Consider the following 20,614-nt stretch of genomic DNA (forward strand, 5'->3'; position numbering starts at 1 on the left):
GCATTTTATCAATAGTTTCGTCTGCAGAACAATTTTGCAAGTTTCATTTCCGGTGGGATTTCCAACAAGATTCCCACCGTGGGAAATTTGAATTGTGAATTTAGCGGCATTTCTGGACCCTGAATTCCCCGAGGGCTCCTAGGATCCGTGTGTCACTGGGGGTGTGTGTGCGCGCGGGGTCGGGGGGGGATCCCCAACATCAGTACTGCAAAACGATTCCTTTTTTATAGTGCCTGGTCCTACAGGTGGCGGGTGATCGCTCACTCTTTCGTGGACGGAGGAAAACCCCGGTTGTGTTGTGCAGCGATCGTCGCTCCTGGCGGCGTTTGCCGCACGGTGGCGCTGTCCCTCTCCTCGCCGACGCACAGCGCACCGTCCCCCCCCCCCCCCCCCCCCCCCCCCCCCCCCCCTCCTCCAAGCGCCACCAAAAAAGCGGCAGCACCTCCTCCTCGCCCCCCCCTCCCCACCTCCTACACATTACTTCCACCTCTCGCTGCCGTCGCTCGCTGCGCAGGAGTCAGACGGAGCTTCCAGCGCGGTGCGGCAGCGGCAGCGGCAGCGGCAGCAGCGGCAGCCCGGTGCGAATCATGGTCGGCGGCTTGTGCGCTCGCAGGTTGGCCCGCCGGTCGCGGTCGGCCCTGATAGCAGCCCTCACGGTGCTGCTGGTGCAGACGCTGATCGTGTGGAACTTCAGCAGCCTCGACTCCGGAGAAGACGGGGAGAACGGGGGCTCCAGCGTGCGGGAGAAGAGGGACCGGGGCGCAGGCGGCAAAGCCGCCGGCGGCGACTATTTCCAGCACGGGATCCGACAGCGGCAGCATCTCCCTCCGCTGGGGAAGAGGGCATCTCGTCACATACAGCAGCCGGTAAGGCAGAGGCGTGTTTCTCGCATTCATAGCGTGTCCCCCGCTGAACAATAGACCGTCTGGTGACCGGAGGGGTGGAAGGCAGGTCAAAACACATGTGAATGTCCGTGTCTGAGGAAGCAGGACAGATGTGTTCGAGGCTCCCGTTTATCTACTCACGAGCATCCTCAGCCAGATCCACACTGCGCCGAGTGTATGGACGCGGATCTCCAGTCTGGGATGCCAGAGCTGAGCGTCTGAACCTGAACTGGGCTTCAGCGGAGCAGCATGAGAAGGGCAGATCCTGGAGGAGATAGATGAGCAGATATCCAGATAGCAGAGCCGCTGACGGGGCTGCTCGTCTGTCTGTGTCGCGGTCACTTTTAAAGCAAAGCTGTTTCCCAAAAGCTAAACTCAATTTATGATTTGGTTCCAATCGTTTCAGGCTGCTTTTTTTCTGGGGCAAATCCTGCCTGGTCTGAAACGGCACATTACGACAAATGATGGAAATAAACAAGCGAATAAATAGCTAATTCTTCTTTTGACCCTGCGAATTAAATCCTGACTGATTTGCCTCGTGAAACAGTCGGATGCCCGGGAGAATTTGGCCGCGGTTGCTCCTGGCAACTTAGCCGTGTTTTCCCCCTCCAGAGAGCTGCCAGGCATTCAAGTGGAGCCCACCCCGCTGCCACCATGCATCCCGCAGCTAACCGGCTTTCGTGTAGCATGATACACTGTGTCTCCCCGCACGCTGTCACTCACTCGGAGCCGTGCGCCGTATCGTCTGTCTCCTCGGCTCAAACCGATTGGGCCCGCCGTCTCCTCGGCTGACGCCGAGGATCTGTGGGTTCTGAAATTGTCTCTGCTCTCCAGTAGGTCGTTCTGATGAGCCTCGTCTCCTGTCCCTGGAACGCCGATGAGTAACCCGGTGACGCAACAGGAGCTCTGCCTCCCTTGTGCTACGGCCTCTCCGCGCGATGTCAACACAGATCCGTCCAAATGTGTTTTCACTATGAAAACACGCTGACGAGCCGCGTCGGTGACCTTTGAAAAGAGGGGCTTTTTCATCCCGGTCACCTCAGGGTACCTTTAGCGGCCTTGCGCGTCGGCCCCTCCACCAGCCAGTCAGCTGCAGCTCCGCTGGCCCCGGACTCTTAACATTCAACTGGTCACCCTCGGCCACATACATTCCCTCCGCCAGTTAATCACCGCCTTTTCATTCTTTCCCCCATTCATGTGGGTGGTGCGTATGTGTGTGTGGGTCATTGTTTCTGTGTGAGTGTGTGTGTGTGTGTGTGTGTGTGTGTGTGTGTGTGTGTGGAGCTTGGCTGGAAGGGCTGTCCGGCCTAAGGGTGACGCATAAAAGCCAAATGATGCTACGCGAAGGGAGAACAGAGCCGCGCTTGGATGCAGGGGGGGGGGGGGGGGGGGGATAGAGCCAGAAGCCGCAGAATTTCTGCGTGACAACATGTGTCAGATGGCAACATTATAGGCGAGTTTGGAATGAATGCGGCAGCCCAGCGGGCAGGAGGAACATTCGTCTGGCCGCGTCCCACCGTGTCCCCGGAGAAAGACAGAGCGTAGGCGTTTTTATGTAGTAATTGTATAAATGATATTAAGTCGAGCGTGAGTGTGCTTTCACACATGGCGCTCGCCTGTTGCGGTTTATGTCTGCGCTCGTTCGGCCCGACCTGAGTTTATTATAGGAGATAGAGTCACGATCATTATTAATAGCGTGTTATTAAGGTGGTGTTGGGGATGGATGTGCAAAGGAAAAGCTGCAGTTGAGCCAGCGTTACAGCAGGAGGCTGAATAAAGCGCTGACAGGAGCCTGGCTCAAAGGCTCACATCTGGTTATTCTCATGCACTTTCATGTTCCCAGCGGGTGGCCGGCTCACACATGTTGAGCTGCAGTGGTGTAGCCCAACGCGAAGCCCAAACGCGCTTCTCGTTGAACCCTGCGTTGCTTTTCATTAGCGATATCGCCTGAAGAGTCACCACAGATCCACCCTGGAGGGACGTTGGAGGAGCTTCGCTGGCCTGGCTGCGTTTGCGAGGTGCACGTTGTTGGGATCTGATGGTCTTAGCTTTGAAAACCGCTGCGCCGTGAAGCTAATCTCAAAAGGTGCCGGGTCAGCCGCGTTTCCGGTTGCCTTTACGGGCGACGCGCACGTGTACAACGGAGAGCAGGAGACATTTTATTCCAGCACTTTGTAATTGGCGGACGTCGGCGAGCGCTGTCAGAGAGCGGAGCTTGGGTTTAGACGGAGAAAAAGCGGAGCGCGGCTTCCAGCTCCTCCCCTCTCTGCGGGGGTTGGCGTCCATGGCTGCAAATAGCCCGGAATTACGGTTCCCGGCGTACATGCAAACAACAGCGTTTTAGAAAGAAAACTAAAGTCTCCCCTTTAACTGCCGCGAAAGGTCATTAGAGGCCTTAATGGAAGCCAGCGGAGCTCTCCGGCGCTGGCTACAAACGGTCAGACGGGATTTGAAAGGCGATGAAGACGCAGTCGCACCGGGACAACATGCGCGTTTCATGTTGGAGAGACGCCGCAACCCTTGCTGTTGTCCAACATCACCATCACCATAGAGTGAATCACCCCACAGCGCCCTTGCTGTCATCGCTGAGTCTCACACACACACACACACACACATACACACACGGGCATACACGTGGACTCCAAAATGCCAGAACTTACATCCCAAAAACAGCCCAAATTATGCACGCGCATGATGCAGGGAAGCAGGCTGCGACCACATCCACGTCCACATTTAGAATCAAACTGCATTTATGAGTGCGCTGCTCTTCTGTTTCTGTTGATGACGCGTCGTTCCGTGGCCCAACATGGGCGGCGTGCACTCTAATGATACGCTTTGAGTCTAAATTTAATGTGGGAACAAGTAGTTTAAATACAAACTGAGGAGAAAATGTAGCAGAGGTTTTTGTTGTTTTGCCACCTTAATTATCGCTGGGTTGGACGTGATCGTTAACCCCACGAAAGGCTGAGATTTAGTCCAGGCAAACGTTGGAAAAATCTACTTTTTCAGTGGGAGAGGGAATAAATTAGCAGGGAACAAAAGTCGGCATGAGATTTAGGATCAGGCTGCGTTCAGAATCGGCTGGTTTTGTTATTCCGGTTCAGACAAACCTAAAATTCCAGGTACCTGTCCATGATCCGTGCCGGTTTATGCAACAGGCCCGCTGTTCTGGTTCCGTTTCCCTGCTGCTTTTCATATTGCAGCCTTCAGAACTGGCCGCTCCGTCCTCCCCCCCATTCTGGAGCTAACCTGCATCAAACGGATGATTACAGTCCAGGAACACCCGCAAGATCGTCTGTAATTTCGAATGTTGCAGTTGTTGCCACGCTCCTCTCACTAAAACCGGTAATGAGGGAAAGCTGAAGCACGGCCCGCCGAACGTTCGCTTCCAGCGGGTTCTTTTTTTCTAATGCCATTAGTCTGGCAGTGAGGTGGGTGCACGCTGAGATCTGAGGGAAGACGTCTGTACCTCACACTTGAAAGAGAGGCGGCGAGAAGCCGAGATACTTTGATGCTGAAGTGTAATTTGTATACACGCCGCCATCGCCGTGAACCTTCAATGGGAAAACGGCTTATTATTTTCTAATCTCGGAATGCCATTAAAAGCCCGTCATGTTATTACACCGAGCTGCTCCTGCCGGCGCGGAGAATATCAATGTCAGACTATCTGCGTGCGGTTGCACGCCGACTTTTTTCTCTTCTGGTATCCATGGCAGCGCAAACATCAGCGCACAGGTGCTGAATATAGCGCGGGCCTCTTCAGGCCCGTTTCCATGTGAGCTGTTTACAGCAGAGGCCGAGCGAAGCGCCGCCGTCCTCGCTGACCCCCTTTTAACCACTCTGAGGGCGTGTCGGTACCTTCGCTGGACGGCGCCGCTGTCTGACTCCCAGCGTTGGACAACGTCAAATTAATACAATGTTTGAGGTGGTTAAAATCTTTTTTTTTTTTTACCATTTTCTTTTCCTATTTCAGTTTTTAAAGCAGTCTTTTGTATCTGTTGGTGAGTTGGTCGGGGTGTTTCCAGTCCAGAGGTTCTCTGGGACTATTTCCACCCAAATCCCCAGGATGTTCTTTCGCCAGGACTCGGTTGTGCCCGAAGGCCCAAAGTTCTAATAAATTTGCAGCCGTACGCTGGCTTCAAAGAGGCGGGAGTGTTTAATTCAGGGGTCGGTGATTTTCCCAGCTAATTTTGATGGAAACGTCCTTTTTTAAAAAAATCCCAGGTAAATGAGAGAAGTCCATTTAGTATGTTTTCACTTGACTGACGGGTGGGAATAAAAGATTAAAATTCTGCTCTCTGATTAAAATAAATCCCGCTAGAAAGCGACAACAGTGGCTAACGTATAAGAGGCCCAAAGTTGGGTCATGTGACACCTGTTGCATTCCTCCCCCGTTTCTATGCGTTATTTATAGAAATCGTCACATGTTTATACATTTGAAAGCCGCTACTTTATACGGAAATGTTCCAGATGGGGAAAGGTTTCAAACTTTTTTTTTATTCTTGACAGTGTTTACTGGATAATATGCATGTCTAAACAGGACCGGCTGGCCTGTCACACTCACGTGCACACTTTGTGTATCGCGTGCAGCTGGAGACCTTTGTGTGTCTAAAAATCCAAAATCTGTGTCCAAAATCAAAAATCTCAGGGCAAACAAACCTCGCCAACATGCCAAATGCTTGGTGTCAACCTTACCCACGGTTCCGGCCCAGTGCTCCCCCCCCCCCCCATATTTGCATCCTCCCACCCATTGTCCTCTATCACTGTTACAGATGGTTTCATTTCTCAACACATTAATAACGCATCATCCAGCAGAATGAAGCTATATAATACCTAGCGTTGCCAATAATCCCATAGGTAAGAAGCTTAGCAGACAGCCCAGGGAGCAAGAGACAGGGGGGGGGCAAGGGAGGGGAGTCGAATTAGTTTAATCTGAGGTTGCGTAGCTATCCATGTTGGTGTTCGGCGTGCATGTGTAAACACACAAACATGCACAAGTTTGGCCACGCTGCCACCATATGGAGGGATTAGCATGTGGGCGATTTATCTCATTTGATATTTAGTTGGATTATCCTTTTAAAAAGATCAGATGCATTATATATGTGGGCATCTTGTGAGTTCAGTCAATGTTCGCTAGAATTTTTTTATGTTTATGCACAATTTATTACAGACCCCTAACTAAGTGGGGCTGCAGCTCCAGCCTGCGAACGCGGTCCAAGGCGCCGGTTGTGCTCGGTCGTTAGCGGCCCGGAGCCCCTCTCAGATAAGATGCGTCATCAGGTTTGCGGTTAAAAGCTTCATTATAAAAGAAAATGAAGTGAAAGCATGTGAAAACTAATCCTGCGTGATCTGCTTTTCATTGCTGAACCCGTACACATGACAAGCATTCCTCCGAACTAATCTGGGATTCATGAAAAGCGGCGCTTTAGAAACTTGCTTTTGCATCAGAAAATAAAATGGGAAGGCCGAACATATGACATATGTATGAGGGAGCTAATATTCCTGCTCATCGCCCATAAAAGGCAATATCCTCTGAAATGATGCAGGCTCCACTTTATAGCGAGCAGTGGGACATCCCTTGTAAAAGGTGTAGCCTTTTATTGATTGTGCTTTGATGCGGCAGCTCTGCAGAGATATATAAAGGCGCAGCCATATGTTTTTCTGTAATTGAACACAATTCTCCCCTCATGTTGTAATCTCCAGAGCCAGGAGGGGCGACATGATGAGAATCTGCTCCAGCGAGTTGTCGTGGGGGTCAGATAACCCGCGGTGGCGGCGGTACATCTTCCTTTATTGTGCCGTCTCATTGTTTACTGATTGTTCCTATACTGCTGCCTGCGAGTGGGCCTCTCGGAAGAACACTCGACCGGGAAGCATCCGATATTGCCCACTCCTCTGGATTCCCCCACAACGCGCAGCTACACGTGTAACACCCTAGAGCACATGTAATCACACCCACACGGAGTAATCAAAATAATGACACCCAGTCCTGCTATCTCTTCTCCTGCGCTAATCCCCGTGAATTGTGTTATTCTAATGAGGCCGCGGGACGGCGGCTGCATCGGTTGAGGACGCGCGGTGACGGGTCGGGCGGAGATAGAGGTGATCTGGGCTGAGGTATAGAGAAAACTGGCAGCACCACTTTTCTTTTTCTTCCTCTTCTTCCTCCTCCACCTTTTTTCTTCCTCTCGGCTCCGGAGCTGAATGCCGACGGCCCAGGAGACTCGTTTCTATCTGTTAAGGATGAAAACGAGGCGAGAGAGAGAGAGAGAGTCGTGCGGAGAACAAGACGGGCTGATATGAGAGACAGTGAAGTCACAGAGAGAAATATGGGGGGGAGATAAACGCCTCATCCCTTCGACAAATCCGACGTCGACTCAAATCCCGGCGTAATCCTCAGGGGAGCCCGGTCCGGTCTGAAGGCTTGTTAGCGTGAGTCAGGCCTGGCTGGTAGAAACGTTGGATCCGGAATCTAACCTGAACCCCAAAAACCTGCAAAAAAGATGGCTGCTGTTTGGTGGGCATTTGCTCTTCCCCCCTTCCCTCCCCCCCCCCCCCCCCCCTCACCGGTGAAGTCTCTGAAGCCACGCGAATCGCAGAGGATTTAAGTAGGAGATCCGGTTTCAGATTAGATGGAATAGGATGGTAGCGGTAATCTGCCCAATAATCCCAGTGGCAGAACCACCTAAAACAGTGTAATTCCCCTGGTCATTAATCCTTCACCCTGGTTGACCCCCCCCCCCCCCCGACATCTGTTAGATCCTTTGTCCACATCATGTGACGTGTCAGCACGCAGAAGAAGGCAGAAGAAGAAGAAAGGCCCCGGTAACGCCTGGTATCGAAGCTTTGTTTCGGGTCCTTCGGTCCTCAGAACCAACAGCTATTTAAAATGTACACACCTGCAAACCATCGGTGCAAATGTATTTTCGCCCCCACATCCTCGTCAGGCACACACACACACACATAAATAAGAAATAAAAGCAGCCCATAAAAACTTGTCGGTGTGCACGTTAAGCGCCACAAGCTGAGAGCTCATTACCGTACAGGTGTTTCTCTGTCAGCAGCCTCCCACGGGCGCTCTTGTCCCCCCCCTTTTCCCATGATTTCAAAGTGACCCCACTCCTCCTCTCCCCAGTCGTCCTCTGCCTGCGTCCGCTGCGTCTCCATCGGCGGGGACGTCGCGCTGCGTGGCGGAGCCGCTCGCAGGTCCTCCAGATGCTGCGGGCCTCCCGAATCAGCTCCGGCGAGGAGCCCCGCCGCGGCGTTCGCCGGCGGGGAGGAATGGCGCCGTAATTGAGCTGTTTGATAATGACACGTTCTTCTCTGTGATTTCCTACCAGCAGTGAATCATCAGCACCATCATCACTGCGCCATCGCATCAGTGACGCTCCACAGACGCCTGACGCCAACCTGCACTTTTATTTTGGCTCCTGTCAGTCGCCCCCATGCCTCCCGATTCATTTTGGTTTCCCTCCCCCCTTTGTTTCCCTCTTTTTCGGTCTCTTTTGGTAGCGTGTGTCATCTCGTACATGCTACACAGTGAGGACCAGAATAAGCATTTTTGGGAAGTGAGGCCATTTCTCAAGACTTCAAAGGATTTTTTTTAACGTGAAATGTCAAAGAAAAGAGTCCTCACAAAGATAGAAATACAGCAGTGTGTGTGTTGGTAGAACATCGGGGTGGGTCCAGCGTCCCATGTTTTTCCCATAAGCACTTGTACACAAATCTATCGTTTTTCCCAAACCTCCTTCCTCTTACTTTCACCACCCGTAGTTCCTCTCCCAACTACTTATCCTGGATCGGATCATGTTGGCTCTTGGCAGCAGAATGGCTTTCCAGACATTCCTCAGCCCGGCACCATTTCCCAGCCTTGTGGGGACTTTGAGACGCTCCCGAGCCACATTGGATATAGCTGGAATATCCCTCTGGAGAGTTCACCTATTATGTTGAGCAGCACTGACCAGCTGTCTGGCTACGTCTTCATTACCACCTCAATGGACATGAGCCAGACTGGAAATCTGGAAGGAATTCCTAACTTTTGACATCCCGTATCGAGCATAGATGACCTCAACTGTTTAGATGTGTGTGTGTGTGTGTGTGTTGCAAGGCCCAACTGAGGACAAGTGTGTCCATCTCAAAGTTCCCTACCAAGCACCCGTAAAGGATTCGGGTTTACATGCGCTCATACATGTGACAAAGAATTAGGGGGAGTAAAGTGTAATTGAGCGATCCTGGAAACTAAAGTACGAGGAGCCACTTTTGTGGCGCGGGGGGGAGGTGGAAAATAAGCCAGACCGGGTTAATGGACGTGCAGTTGCAGATGTAAAGAGAAAGAAGAGGTTAAAGGAAAAGCAGCTGTATTTTCGGCCGCGTTTGAGCCTCATGAGATTTGTCTTTCAGAGCGGAGACCCATTAGCAAAACCATCGACTGCGTGTCGGTGTCAGCACTCTATTTGCGTATGCGTGTGAATTTTTCGCAGGCATTCGCTTCAACAAATGACTCTTTTGACTCTTGACTCTTTTTCCTCACCCTCCTTGGATAGTGTGCGTGCTCGTGTGACAAAACGGCTCTTGTAGGGCTCCTCATACATTATTTTTAATCCTTGCGCAACATCGGGTTGCCTCTTTGGCTCTCAGTGATGGAGCACAGCAGTAAGCCACCATGGATCCCTGGGACGACGCCAGCATATAAACACATATACATGTTGTTCCGGGGGGGGTAGGGGAGACGTAATTGTCTTAACTGCTGAGAGAGAGATTTGCTGAAGGCAGTTCTAATTCAGCCAGGGCACATCTGCTTGCTTTGGATTCAGTCTGTTTGCCTAGGAGACACAAATGACTGCAATTTAGCCGCTATAGAGAGGGGCCGTAATGAGTTGGTAAGTATTTGCTTGACATGAGCGTGTTGCTCTAAGGTGCAGGGAACGATCAAAGGAATGGTTCTATGTCTCCACACTTTCATTATGTCCAGTTGCACCCGTAGGGATTAATTAGCATGAGGATTATTACCTGCGTAATGCTTTTCTGGGCCCCCTTTCATTTCTTTCCTCCGTAATCGACGACGGTGGTTTAAGTACAGTATTACGTCCGCGGAAATGTTTCCATTTCTCGCCCCTGGGGGTCATCAGGTCGTTGACGCCAGCCGGCCTGATAATATTAGTGGGAGAGTTTTCATTTGAGAAGGATATTAAACGTTTATCGCTTCTTCCTTCAGTGCTGCATCCAGAAATCAGGAAATTCCATACGAGGATTACATCATGGTGGTGGTGCTGAATTATGAATGTGGTATATGTGCCTGATTGTTTCCATGAGCATCCCTCGTGCTCCCTTACTCGTGCACTACATAGTGTGCACATCATGTCCAGAAAACCCATGTTATTAATGTTTAATGGGTGTAAGGTTGTACATTTCTCATTGCCTGTGGCTATACGCTGGGCCTGTGTGTGTGTGTGTGTGTGTGTGTGTGCGTGTGTGTGTGTGTGTGTGTGTGTGGGTGGGTGGGGTCGGGGTAAAGAGATTTGTGCCTGCAGCGCTGCGCTTCAAAGGTCAGGGAAGGTGATAGTACTCTCTCACGCAGGCTTGTGTGTGTTTCGTGTGCCTGTTGTGCTCCGCATGGCGTCCCAGCCCGCGGCGAGACGGTGATTCAGAGGACACGGGCTGCGTGACGTGCACTGTCTTTGACCCTCCGCTGCAGCAGCTGTTGCTGCACCTCTCCAGCTGTGTGTTTATGCTGCAGTTTTGCTCTGTAAATTGGACTGGATACGGGAGCTCGTCCTGCACCTACAGCGGGGACTTGCTGTGAACTTGGGTTTGTTCAGTGGCTCCTGGTTTTTTGGGTCTCGTTCCAGCGCCGGCCTTCGGTGCCCAGGGGGACCCGAAGGTCTTTTTTTTCTTCCCTCGGGGACACTTTGATTGGTTCATGCTACTGGACTGGCTGACGGCTCTTTCACAGCTCCGACACCCTCTGAATACGAGGGTTCTGCGAGCCATGGCCGTGGGCACATTCCAGCCAACTTGCACAGGCGAAACCAGCATTATTGGTCAAAACTAAGGATTTCAAATCAGACCAGCTCATGCAAAAAGCCCCAAATCCAGCTGAAAATCTGGATCACAAACCTAATCCTCAGCTCAAGGGGATCCAGTGTCCCTGCAAGTTTGGCTATTGGCCACCGCCGTGTTCCTCGTCGCTCCTCCGTCCTCAACCGCGTCTCTCTAGCTTGCGCTCTCAAATGTTGGACAGCTGTTTCACACTGTGAAAAGAGGGAAAGTAGCTTTAATTTAGCCAATAATGCCTCCATGGCTGCATCTGCCAGGCAGGAGCGATTAGTGCGGCAGAAGCTGGCTTTGCTGTGGCGACAACCCCGTATGGTTCTGTGTGTACCACTGAGCGCTGGGTTTGATCTGCCACCGCCTATTAGGATTTGTTTGACATGATAATGGATTATAAGGATTAAATCTGTCCCAAACTGCATTGGGAACGGCACGGGTTTCATTGTTACAGGACGGCTTTGGAAGAGTTAACTCGAAACAAAAGTCTCTCTAGTTTCAGCTGATTTTAAACAGCATTCTTTACATTTTTAATTTTAATGACCTTTAGTTTTTGCATATTTCATTCTCTCTCTCTCTCTCTCTCTCTCTCTCTCTCTCCTCCACACACACACACACACACACACACGCAGACACACAGATGGCTCTGAATGGCTCTTTAATGGTTTCAGACTCAGACGTGGGGAGTTTAGATCCAGCTTGGCGTCAGGTCTTGCCACTGTAGCTGAGCACCCATGCCATAGAGCATCCGGGCTCCCAGCTCTACCAGTAATCAGTTAACCTCCATCATTTGCCAAGGCTAACCACATAATTGCTGCACTCATCTGGCTGAAGCTCTTCTCAGCGCAGAAGCATGATCCCAGAGTTGCAGAGAGCTGCTCCAGCTAAACCCCGGAGCACGTGAGACGGTGCCGCTCGGTCCTCACCAACCCCTCCACGCCGTGCTGCAGCTCCAGTTCGCTTATCTTTCTCAGAAGGTCGTGGATTAACAATCCAACCCTGTAGCTCTGACTAAGTTTTATGGATTGGCTCGGAGCACAATTAATGAGGCAGTATTTTAGTTGTGGTCGGAAAGTCTGAATGGTGGTGGGACAGAACACTGCAGCAGCATTTCTATATATAGAGTGTGTATCACCCTGTGGAGACTTATTTTCTTCTTTCCTCCGAAAGGGAAGCGATACCTCGACCAAACACTGTCAGGAAGACGTTGCGGTGCACTTCGTCATGAAACAGGATGTTTCTGAGCACGTGTCACTTCCTGCGTTAATGATGTGCCGGGCTTATATTGGCCTGAGAGCAGCTCCCCAGCACAGCGCTGGTCCTGTGCATTCCATCAGCAGGCTCACCTGGCTGTAAAGGAGATTTATGACCAGATAGGCGCGCCTTGTTTGTGTTTCGCACCTCGTCAGCTATGCATTTTAGGAAAAGTAGCTGTATAAATCCCGCTGTGCCAGTGGAAAGTGTGTAGAACAGTTTTTGGGTTTTTTTTTTTTTTTGCCTTGTCAGACAAGTAATTTCCTCTAGTTTCTACTGAGACTGAGATAAGAATGAGGAAGAGTTTAGATTAACTCAGCAGAGAGCAGAGAACAGACATAAAACCTGCCTAAGCTCTGTCAGACATTCGAGTTGCACATTAACCCTTCCATGTCTGACGAGTACAGAATTCAGTCATTTGAAGTGACAATTGACTTCTCCTTTCCAACGTGCACGTCTGTTTATTTCCCAGTTCAGTTCAGTGCACGACAGCGCTCAGAGATAACCCGCTGAGCAAAAGGAGAAGAGAGAGAATGAGAGATGACGGAGGCACAAGACAAACATGAAGAAATGAAGAAAAGAAAGAGAAAGTTTTTCAGAATAACGCTGCGTGGGAGGAGATTTGAAGTGACCTAATTAAAACGTTGGAATCCTGAGAGGAATAAATTAAGAAAATGTCAGTTAGGCTGAGCAGGAGGAGGGGAGATTAAGAGTCACGGGCATGAATGCCGTCTTATTTCTGCCCCTCTCTTTTATCGCCGCCGCCTGGAACATTAGCGTTTCATAAAAACACAGCGAGGTGCTGCTTCTCTGATATAAAAGCGTGCAGAGGAGTGACGGCAGAAGAAAAGCAGCGCTGTCACGCGGCGAGAAACGACGGAGCTTCGGGTGTCACGTAAAAGTAAAGCTGAAACAGGGTCCGTGGCAGCAGCCATGACATAAATATCCAGCAAGGATGCGATTCAAGGCGGAAGTCATTTTAAATCCCTAGAATCTGCAGAACGACCTCAGCCAGTGGACACTGGCTACAGGGGGCTACAGGGGGCTACAGGGAGCTACAGGGGGCTACAGGAGGCTACAGGGGGCTACAGGGGGCTACAGGGAGCTACAGGAGGCTACAGGGGGCTACAGGAGGCTACAGGGAGCTACAGGGGGCTACAGTGAGCTACAGGGAGCTACAGGGGGCTACAGGGAGCTACAGGAGGCTACAGGGGGCTACAGGGAGCTACAGGGGGCTACAGGGAGCTACAGGAGGCTACAGGGGGCTACAGGGAGCTACAGGGGGCTACAGGGAGCTACAGGAGGCTACAGGGGGCTACAGAGGGCTACAGGGGGCTACAGGGAGCTACAGGGGGCTACAGGGAGCTACAGGGGGCTACAGAGGGCTACAGGGAGCTACAGGGGGCTACAGAGGGCTACAGGGGGCTACAGGGGGCTACAGAGGGCTACAGGGAGCTACAGGGGGCTACAGGGGGCTACAGAGGGCTACAGGGAGCTACAGGGGGCTACAGAGGGCTACAGGAGCTACAGGGGGCTACAGAGAGCTACAGGGGGCTACAGAGGGCTACAGGGAGCTACAGGGGGCTACAGAGGGCTACAGGGAGCTACAGGGAGCTACAGGGGGCTACAGGGAGCTACAGGGGGCTGGGGTAGGTTCCAACATTCTCCCCGTGACCCTGAAAGGGATTAAAGGGAAAGAAAAGAAAGTTAATCTTCGAATGAATGATTAGTTCAGTCGGCCTCTTTTGCTGTTCCGCAGCAATTTGCAGTACAGAAGCAGAAGCGCAGGTGCCTGAGTGCACGTCACGGCACATGCCATGTCATGATGAGCTGTGTGGCACAGCGAGGTGAGCGTGCTCCGGTCAGGTTGAACTTGGACCCAGGTGACAGCTTGTGCTGGGTGACGGGGGCCCTGTTTGACTGCACCTTTAGTGAGTCAGCGCCACTGGGAACACCTCGATTACCCGACAATTTCATGCCAGAATGGCTGCTGCGGTGAAAGGGGAAAAAAAGTCCATTCTTCCTGGCCAAGGACACTTAAAAGGAAAATATGAGAATGGAAAAAAAAAGAGAAAGGAGATGCGAAGCTGTTTCATCAAATATTCCCACCTTGCAGCTTAAGCTGCTTAATGTTTCCACATCATTACGGCACAGAAGCGCGGTGAAAGCCACCGGTGATCATCGCGCTCGCACGCTCGCACCAGCTGCCCCAGATACATCACCCCTGGGGGGGGCTTCATATGGGGCCAACATGTTCCTGCCTTGCTGTACTGGATGGGACCATACGGGTGCTGTCGCCATGCACGTCGCATATATTAGAGCAGAGGAGTGCACGGCAGCATCACCCCCAAGGAGGGAAGGGGAGGTCTGAACAAAACGGCTGGAGGAGGACGAGGGATGGCTGGTGGAGGAAGAGGGACAGAAGAGGGACGGCTGGTGGAGGAAGAGGGACGGCTGGTGGAGGAAGAGGGACGGATGGAGGAGGAAGAGGGACGGCTGGAGGAGGAAGAGGGACGGATGGAGGAGGAAGAGGGACGGCTGGAGGAGGAAGAGGGACGGCTGGAGGAGGAAGAGGGACGGATGGAGATGGGAGGAGGGGAAGAGGGACGGCTGGAGGAGGAAGAGGGACGGATGGAGGAGGAAGAGGGACGGCTGGAGGAGGAAGAGGGACGGCTGGAGGAGGAAGAGGGACGGATGGAGGAGGAAGAGGGACGGCTGGAGGAGGAAGAGGGACGGCTGGTGGAGGAAGAGGGACGGCTGGAGGAGGAAGAGGGACGGCTGGTGGAGACCGACTAAATGACATGTTGGCAACAACAGACAGATGAAAGGACGGCGCTCCACAAAGATGAAGGAGCAGCCTGAACCCGTGGTGCCAGCGTGCTTTAGCAAAGCTCTTTGATTCTCCTTGGCTTTGAAGTGCTCCTTCCAAATAACACCACGTGGCACGCGTGAACCACAGAAGAAGAGCGAAGCCCGGCACCCTTAATGCCAAGCTCCCGCACGGCCCGACACACGTGCTCTGAGTCCGCTGGGACTCGCTGAGGACTGCAGATGAAAAGCGCAGATTCCATTTTTAAGAAAGCCAAAAACGGGGATGCGCAGCAGCATTTTAGCACTTTTTTAGTTTGGGTTTTCAGACTCAGAACCCCCCCCCCACCACCACCACCAACTGTCCTTTGGTGTGGACACACAAGTGCAGTTACATTTCAGGGTTTAGATCCGAGTCTGAGGGCTGGTTCAGGCTGCAGCTGGGACCAATCAAACAAGGTAACATGTTGGGTTAGGATCCATCCCAGCGTGGAACCGAACATCTGTGATCAATCCCCTCTGCTATGCACTTCCTCCTCAGCATTTTGTTGTTTTGATACTTCACCGCGCCACTTTGGGAGAGCTGAACAAATGAATCTGCCCATCAGAGAGCCAACGAGGCCTTGGTGCTGAACCATCCGGGCCACCGTATCATAGACAACGTCAACGCTCTCTCCTCTCCTGCTCCTCTCTCATTATTCTGTTCTTCTTCTGTCTGTCTGCCTCTTTTCCTTTTTTGCTTCCACATTTTGCACGGTTGCTCCGGTGCCTCAACGATTCTCCTACTGTGTGTCTGCCAGGCCTACTGTGTGTGTGTGTGTGTGTGCGCGCGCATGTGTGCGTGTGCTTCTTTTCCCAGTGACATTTCCGTGCCAGGTGTGACAAATGGTGGGCAGAGAGGAAACATTTATTCCCTGTGGTGAGCTTAATTAGCCTATCAGCTAAGCCTTGGCACCAGCTTGTTGTGAAAACCACACACACTCTCTCGTGCACACACATTCATCCTCAAGTAAGAATGCACCAACAAGTGTGCGAACACACACATGCGCCAGACATTTCGCGCCGACACTTGAACTTCTTTGGTAATTGGCGAGTAAACTGAAACGCTGGCTAAGTCGCGGCTCCCGTCCTGATTTTCCCGTCATGTCTGGGGAGACGCTGCCGCTCCCAACCTCATATTTTCTCCATTAAAAGGTTAAGTCATTTGCAAATTACAGCCCTCTTCCAGCACTTAGCATATTGTGGGTGTGCGGAGACCACGCGGGGCCAGCAGCCAAGGCGGTTTGGTGCGTCGCAGTTTTCCATGAGCGCGTATCTGTTCACGCGCGCTCGTGCGTAGCGGAAACATCTGTCGGCTTCTGTGCGACTGCAGCGCGGTGCCGAACGCAACATCTGTGCCTCCGAGTTGGAGGGGTGGTAATGAAGGAGGACATGGAGGCGGAGAAGAGCCCCGGCGTCCTGTAGCCAAGCAAGGCGCTTTCAACACAGCTGCTAATTACACACAAATGCTAACGCGCACAGATGTGGCCTCGGTTGAACGTCTTCGAGCTTTTCTTTGCCCCTACTCTCCTCTCATCGACACCCCAACTGCGTTGTCCTCGTGCACGCTGGGGCCCAGATGTGCACGCCGTGCGCCGCCGCTGCAGGGCAGGAAATGAAATGTTGCCGATATCTCCTTCCTCAGTCCAGGGTCTTCAGGCTTTGGTGGCAGTCAGGGGGTGGAGGGGATATGGGGGTGAGGCCCCGTCCAGCAGCAGGAGGCACGGAAGAGTCGGGATGTCAGGGTTCTGAAGGCTCAGCAGGATTTTTGAGGGGATTCCTGCTGTTCTGAGGCAGGAATGTTGCAGGAAGGTTACTAATGAGATGAGGTGTTTGTGTTTTCAGGCTGCATTCGTTAATCAAGGCCTTAAAACGCCGCTACATGCATGTTCACCTAGTGTTTACGTGCACTTCCTGCCAACAGTCCAACGAACAAAGCTTAAAGAACATGGCTACGTGGTCGACTTTGTCAAAGTAGCTAAACATTACATTGTGTTGCAACTCTAGTTATTAGTTTCTCCGCTGACTGTTGCTGTGTTGAGGATTTCCCTTAAATGACTCATTTTGGAATCAAATTCTGAATTTCTGAGATAATTGAAATGAACAAAAAAATCTATATTTGCCTTAAGTTCCGGATCAAACTGGTACAGCTGATGTACATGGTATATGAAGTACGTTTTGAGTAATGCACTCATAGATTACCGTAAATTTTAGACTGTATGTGTTTTATTCAATTGTGTTCGTTACCTTTCTCTCTGTACAATATACCATTACTACTAACGCCGTAGCCTGGAGTGGCAACTTGTTCTTTGACGCCGATGATATGATGATGGCACCCTAAACTGACCACAGATCAGTGTTCTATATCTAGATGATATGATGATGGCACCCTAAACTGACCACAGATCAGTGTTCTATATCTAGATGATATGATGATGGCACCCTAAACTGACCACAGATCAGTGTTCTATATCTAGATGATATGATGATGGCACCCTAAACTGACCACAGATCAGTGTTCTATATCTAGATGATATGATGATGGCACCCTAAACTGACCACAGATCAGTGTTCTATATCTAGATGATATGATGATGGCACCCTAAACTGACCACAGATCAGTGTTCTATATCTAGATGATATGATGATGGCACCCTAAACTGACCACGGATCAGTGTTCTATATCTAGATGATATGATGATGGCACCCTAAACTGACCACAGATCAGTGTTCTATATCTAGATGATATGATGATGGCACCCTAAACTGACCACGGATCAGTGTTCTATATCTAGATGATATGATGATGGCACCCTAAACTGACCACGGATCAGTGTTCTATATCTAGATGATATGATGATGGCACCCTAAACTGACCACAGATCAGTGTTCTATATCTAGATGATATGATGATGGCACCCTAAACTGACCACGGATCAGTGTTCTATATCTAGATGATATGATGATGGCACCCTAAACTGACCACGGATCTGTGTTCTATATCTAGATCATTGCCAGGACAGGTTCCGGTTGGTCAATAACTCAATCCTGGGAGCTCAGCCATTAGCGAACGGCGCACGCTAACATTTTTATTCCAGGGAATAGCTCAAAGTCAGAAATCTGCCCCCTGCCTCCAGAGCTGCTGTGTTGGATGCTTTAATGACCTGAGTGGCAGTCCGAAAGATCCTATCTCGCGCTTCTCCTCTCTTTATTGCGAGTTAAGGTGCTTTACTGCTCACCTTCACTTTCACCTCTTCCCCCTTTTTTCCTCTGATCTTTATCACTCTGTCATTCCAGCAGACAGACGCCTCCCAAGACTTTTGGGCCTCCAGAGACTCGTTGGCTCTGTGCTGCTGGAGCCAGAGATTTTTACAGGAGTTTAGCGGCTTGACGGGCGTCCCGGTGTGCGGTCCCACAGGAGCTTTCGTAGCGGGAGGAAGCCATTAGTCCCAGAATTTGTTGTTGGAATGCAAATCTGGCTGCATAATGTGACTTTCAGCTTTTAGTCGCTTACAAAACGATACTCAAGACAAATGTTTAGCTGCTCGTCGCGCGGAAGGCATCGAGCAAATGTAAATGCAGCAACTGGACCGTTCACACTTCTGTAGTCGTGAGATTTATTGTGTTTCTGCTTCGGTTACGTTTATATTCAGCCTAGCTTATAACGCGAGAGTGCACGAGGTCGGCGCGCCACAAATGACGTAACCTGGCGACGCTCAGTTTAAAGGGAACGACTTTGAGAGAGGACGAGCTGAGCTCGTACGCTCATATCGACATTAAGAGAACATAAAGACCATCAAATGGCCCAAAACTACTGGAGGGGGTCACAAATCCACTGGGCAAGGATCCAAATTCCTGCAGTAAAATGTGGAAGAACCTCCAGGATGGTGCCGTAAAGGCCAAAAAGATGTCTCACTAGACATCACGAATATATACGTTAAACTCTCCACGGGTCCACGAGTGTCCCCACGTCCCCTGGACCTTCTGAGTCGGCCCCGTTCAGGCTGTTGTTTTTCCCCGTTTACTCTTCTGTACCTCACATTGATAGTAAATTTGGTTGAATACTGATCATTTACATACACATCAAACGCAAGTTTTTAGTTTCATCTCGTCCCACGTTTGATAAATCTGAACTGAGAGCTTTAACGGGCAAATTTAAACCTTTATTAAACCTTTATTATTACAATGTGTTTCCCCTAAAACAGGACTATTTTTATTTCCTCATCATATTAAATTAAACACACACACACACATACTCATATATACTTAGATACAACCCCCCCCCCCCCCCCCTCCCACTCAGTTAACTTTTACCCTAAACTAAAACCGATTTTAACCTCCAGCTTGAAATCACGTCTTAAACCTCAAAAAGTCCTTTGATGTTATCGGGACGAGCTTAAAATTCCCCACTTTGCAGAAATGTCATTTTGCTAGTAGAATTTACACACACACACACACACACACACACACACACACACACACACAGTAGTGTGTAGTAGAGGCTTGAATTTCCACTGATAATGTGGAAGTGAAACCAAAATGTCTGTGATATAAATATTTACACATGGTCACTGGTGAGGTGTGTCCCTGAATCACCCGAAGATGATGCAGAGATGTTTAGCGGTGGGGGGGGGGGGCTGACTCATGTGAGCTCCCTGTACGGGGTGCGTCCCAAATCTCAGCTATGTTGTTTGCAGACCCCACATCATACGTGCGTGCCGTTCCCACCAGGACAAAGAAAGGGGCCCTTCTTGTCGGGGGTCTGCCCCCCCCCCCCCCCCCCCCTCGCTTGTTTTACTTCTCTTCTCCACATTCTGCTCTTCTCTCTTGGGCTTTAACGTCTGCTCTTCTCCACACTCCCTCCCTCCTGATGTCTCCCGCTCTTGTCCTTTTTTTTTTTAAGCTCTGGCTCCTGTAAAATGTTTCCATATCAGGCCGTTGCTAACGCGCCCCCTCCCCCAATGGCCAATTATGTAAGCCTCTGACAACCATGTGAAAAAGGTAATACTAGCTACTGGCTAGGAATTTCACCCCTGTGTGTTGGGATTCTGGAGCGCTCAACACATGAGCGAATGAATGGAGATGAAAGAATTATGAGCCCACAGGAACACACACACCTATATGTAAATTGGGGGGGTCCCGCAACAGTCAGACCATGTGAACTCAATGCCGAGAAGTGCTGTCCTGCCATTGAGCAGAGACCCATGACGTCACCTTCGCACACTCACCCACTCACACACAGACTCTCACACACACACACACACACACACACCCTCCGCGCCACATGGCCCCCGCCCCCACTCTCTTTTCTCCTCATTGGCATGGTGAATGAAATTGCATGGCTGTGCAGTTCAATCACTGTCAAGTGCAAAGAAAAAGAGTCTCTTGTGCAAATTTTTCATGATTCACAATTGATTAAATAGGGGTGTCATTTCATGGCTCAATAGGGAGGTGTGCCATGGGGGGGTGGGGGGGTTGGCAAGGCTTTTTCATACCCCTGTGAGATATGGCTCACAAACAGCATCCGCTCAGAGCTGGACGTTTAAGTTCTGAGGTGTGTCTTTGTTCAGACAGGAAGGGGG

At 50.9% G+C, this 20,614-nt stretch overlaps 1 protein-coding gene and 1 long non-coding RNA gene across 2 annotated transcripts in view; one reads left to right on the top strand and one right to left on the bottom strand.

Annotated features, from left to right (window-relative positions):
- The first annotated feature begins 463 nt into the window (after positions 1 to 463).
- Positions 464 to 20,614, top strand: part of xylt1 (xylosyltransferase I) — a 45,582-nt gene continuing 25,431 nt past the window's right edge. Inside the window, exon 1 of the mRNA XM_003972487.3 lies at positions 464 to 866. Within this exon, the coding sequence (XP_003972536.1) occupies positions 588 to 866 (279 nt within the window). The 5' untranslated portion in view covers positions 464 to 587. The remainder of the gene's footprint in view (positions 867 to 20,614) is intronic.
- LOC115253379 (uncharacterized) lies at positions 9,901 to 14,557 on the bottom strand. The gene is made up of 3 exons (XR_003891716.1): positions 14,295 to 14,557; positions 11,001 to 11,134; positions 9,901 to 10,031 (listed from the first exon to the last, which is right to left on the bottom strand). It is a non-coding gene; the product is annotated as an uncharacterized lncRNA (long non-coding RNA).

This window comes from Takifugu rubripes, chromosome 17 (genome assembly GCF_901000725.2).
Source record: "Takifugu rubripes chromosome 17, fTakRub1.2, whole genome shotgun sequence".
In the NCBI taxonomy this organism is placed as follows: domain Eukaryota; kingdom Metazoa; phylum Chordata; class Actinopteri; order Tetraodontiformes; family Tetraodontidae; genus Takifugu; species Takifugu rubripes.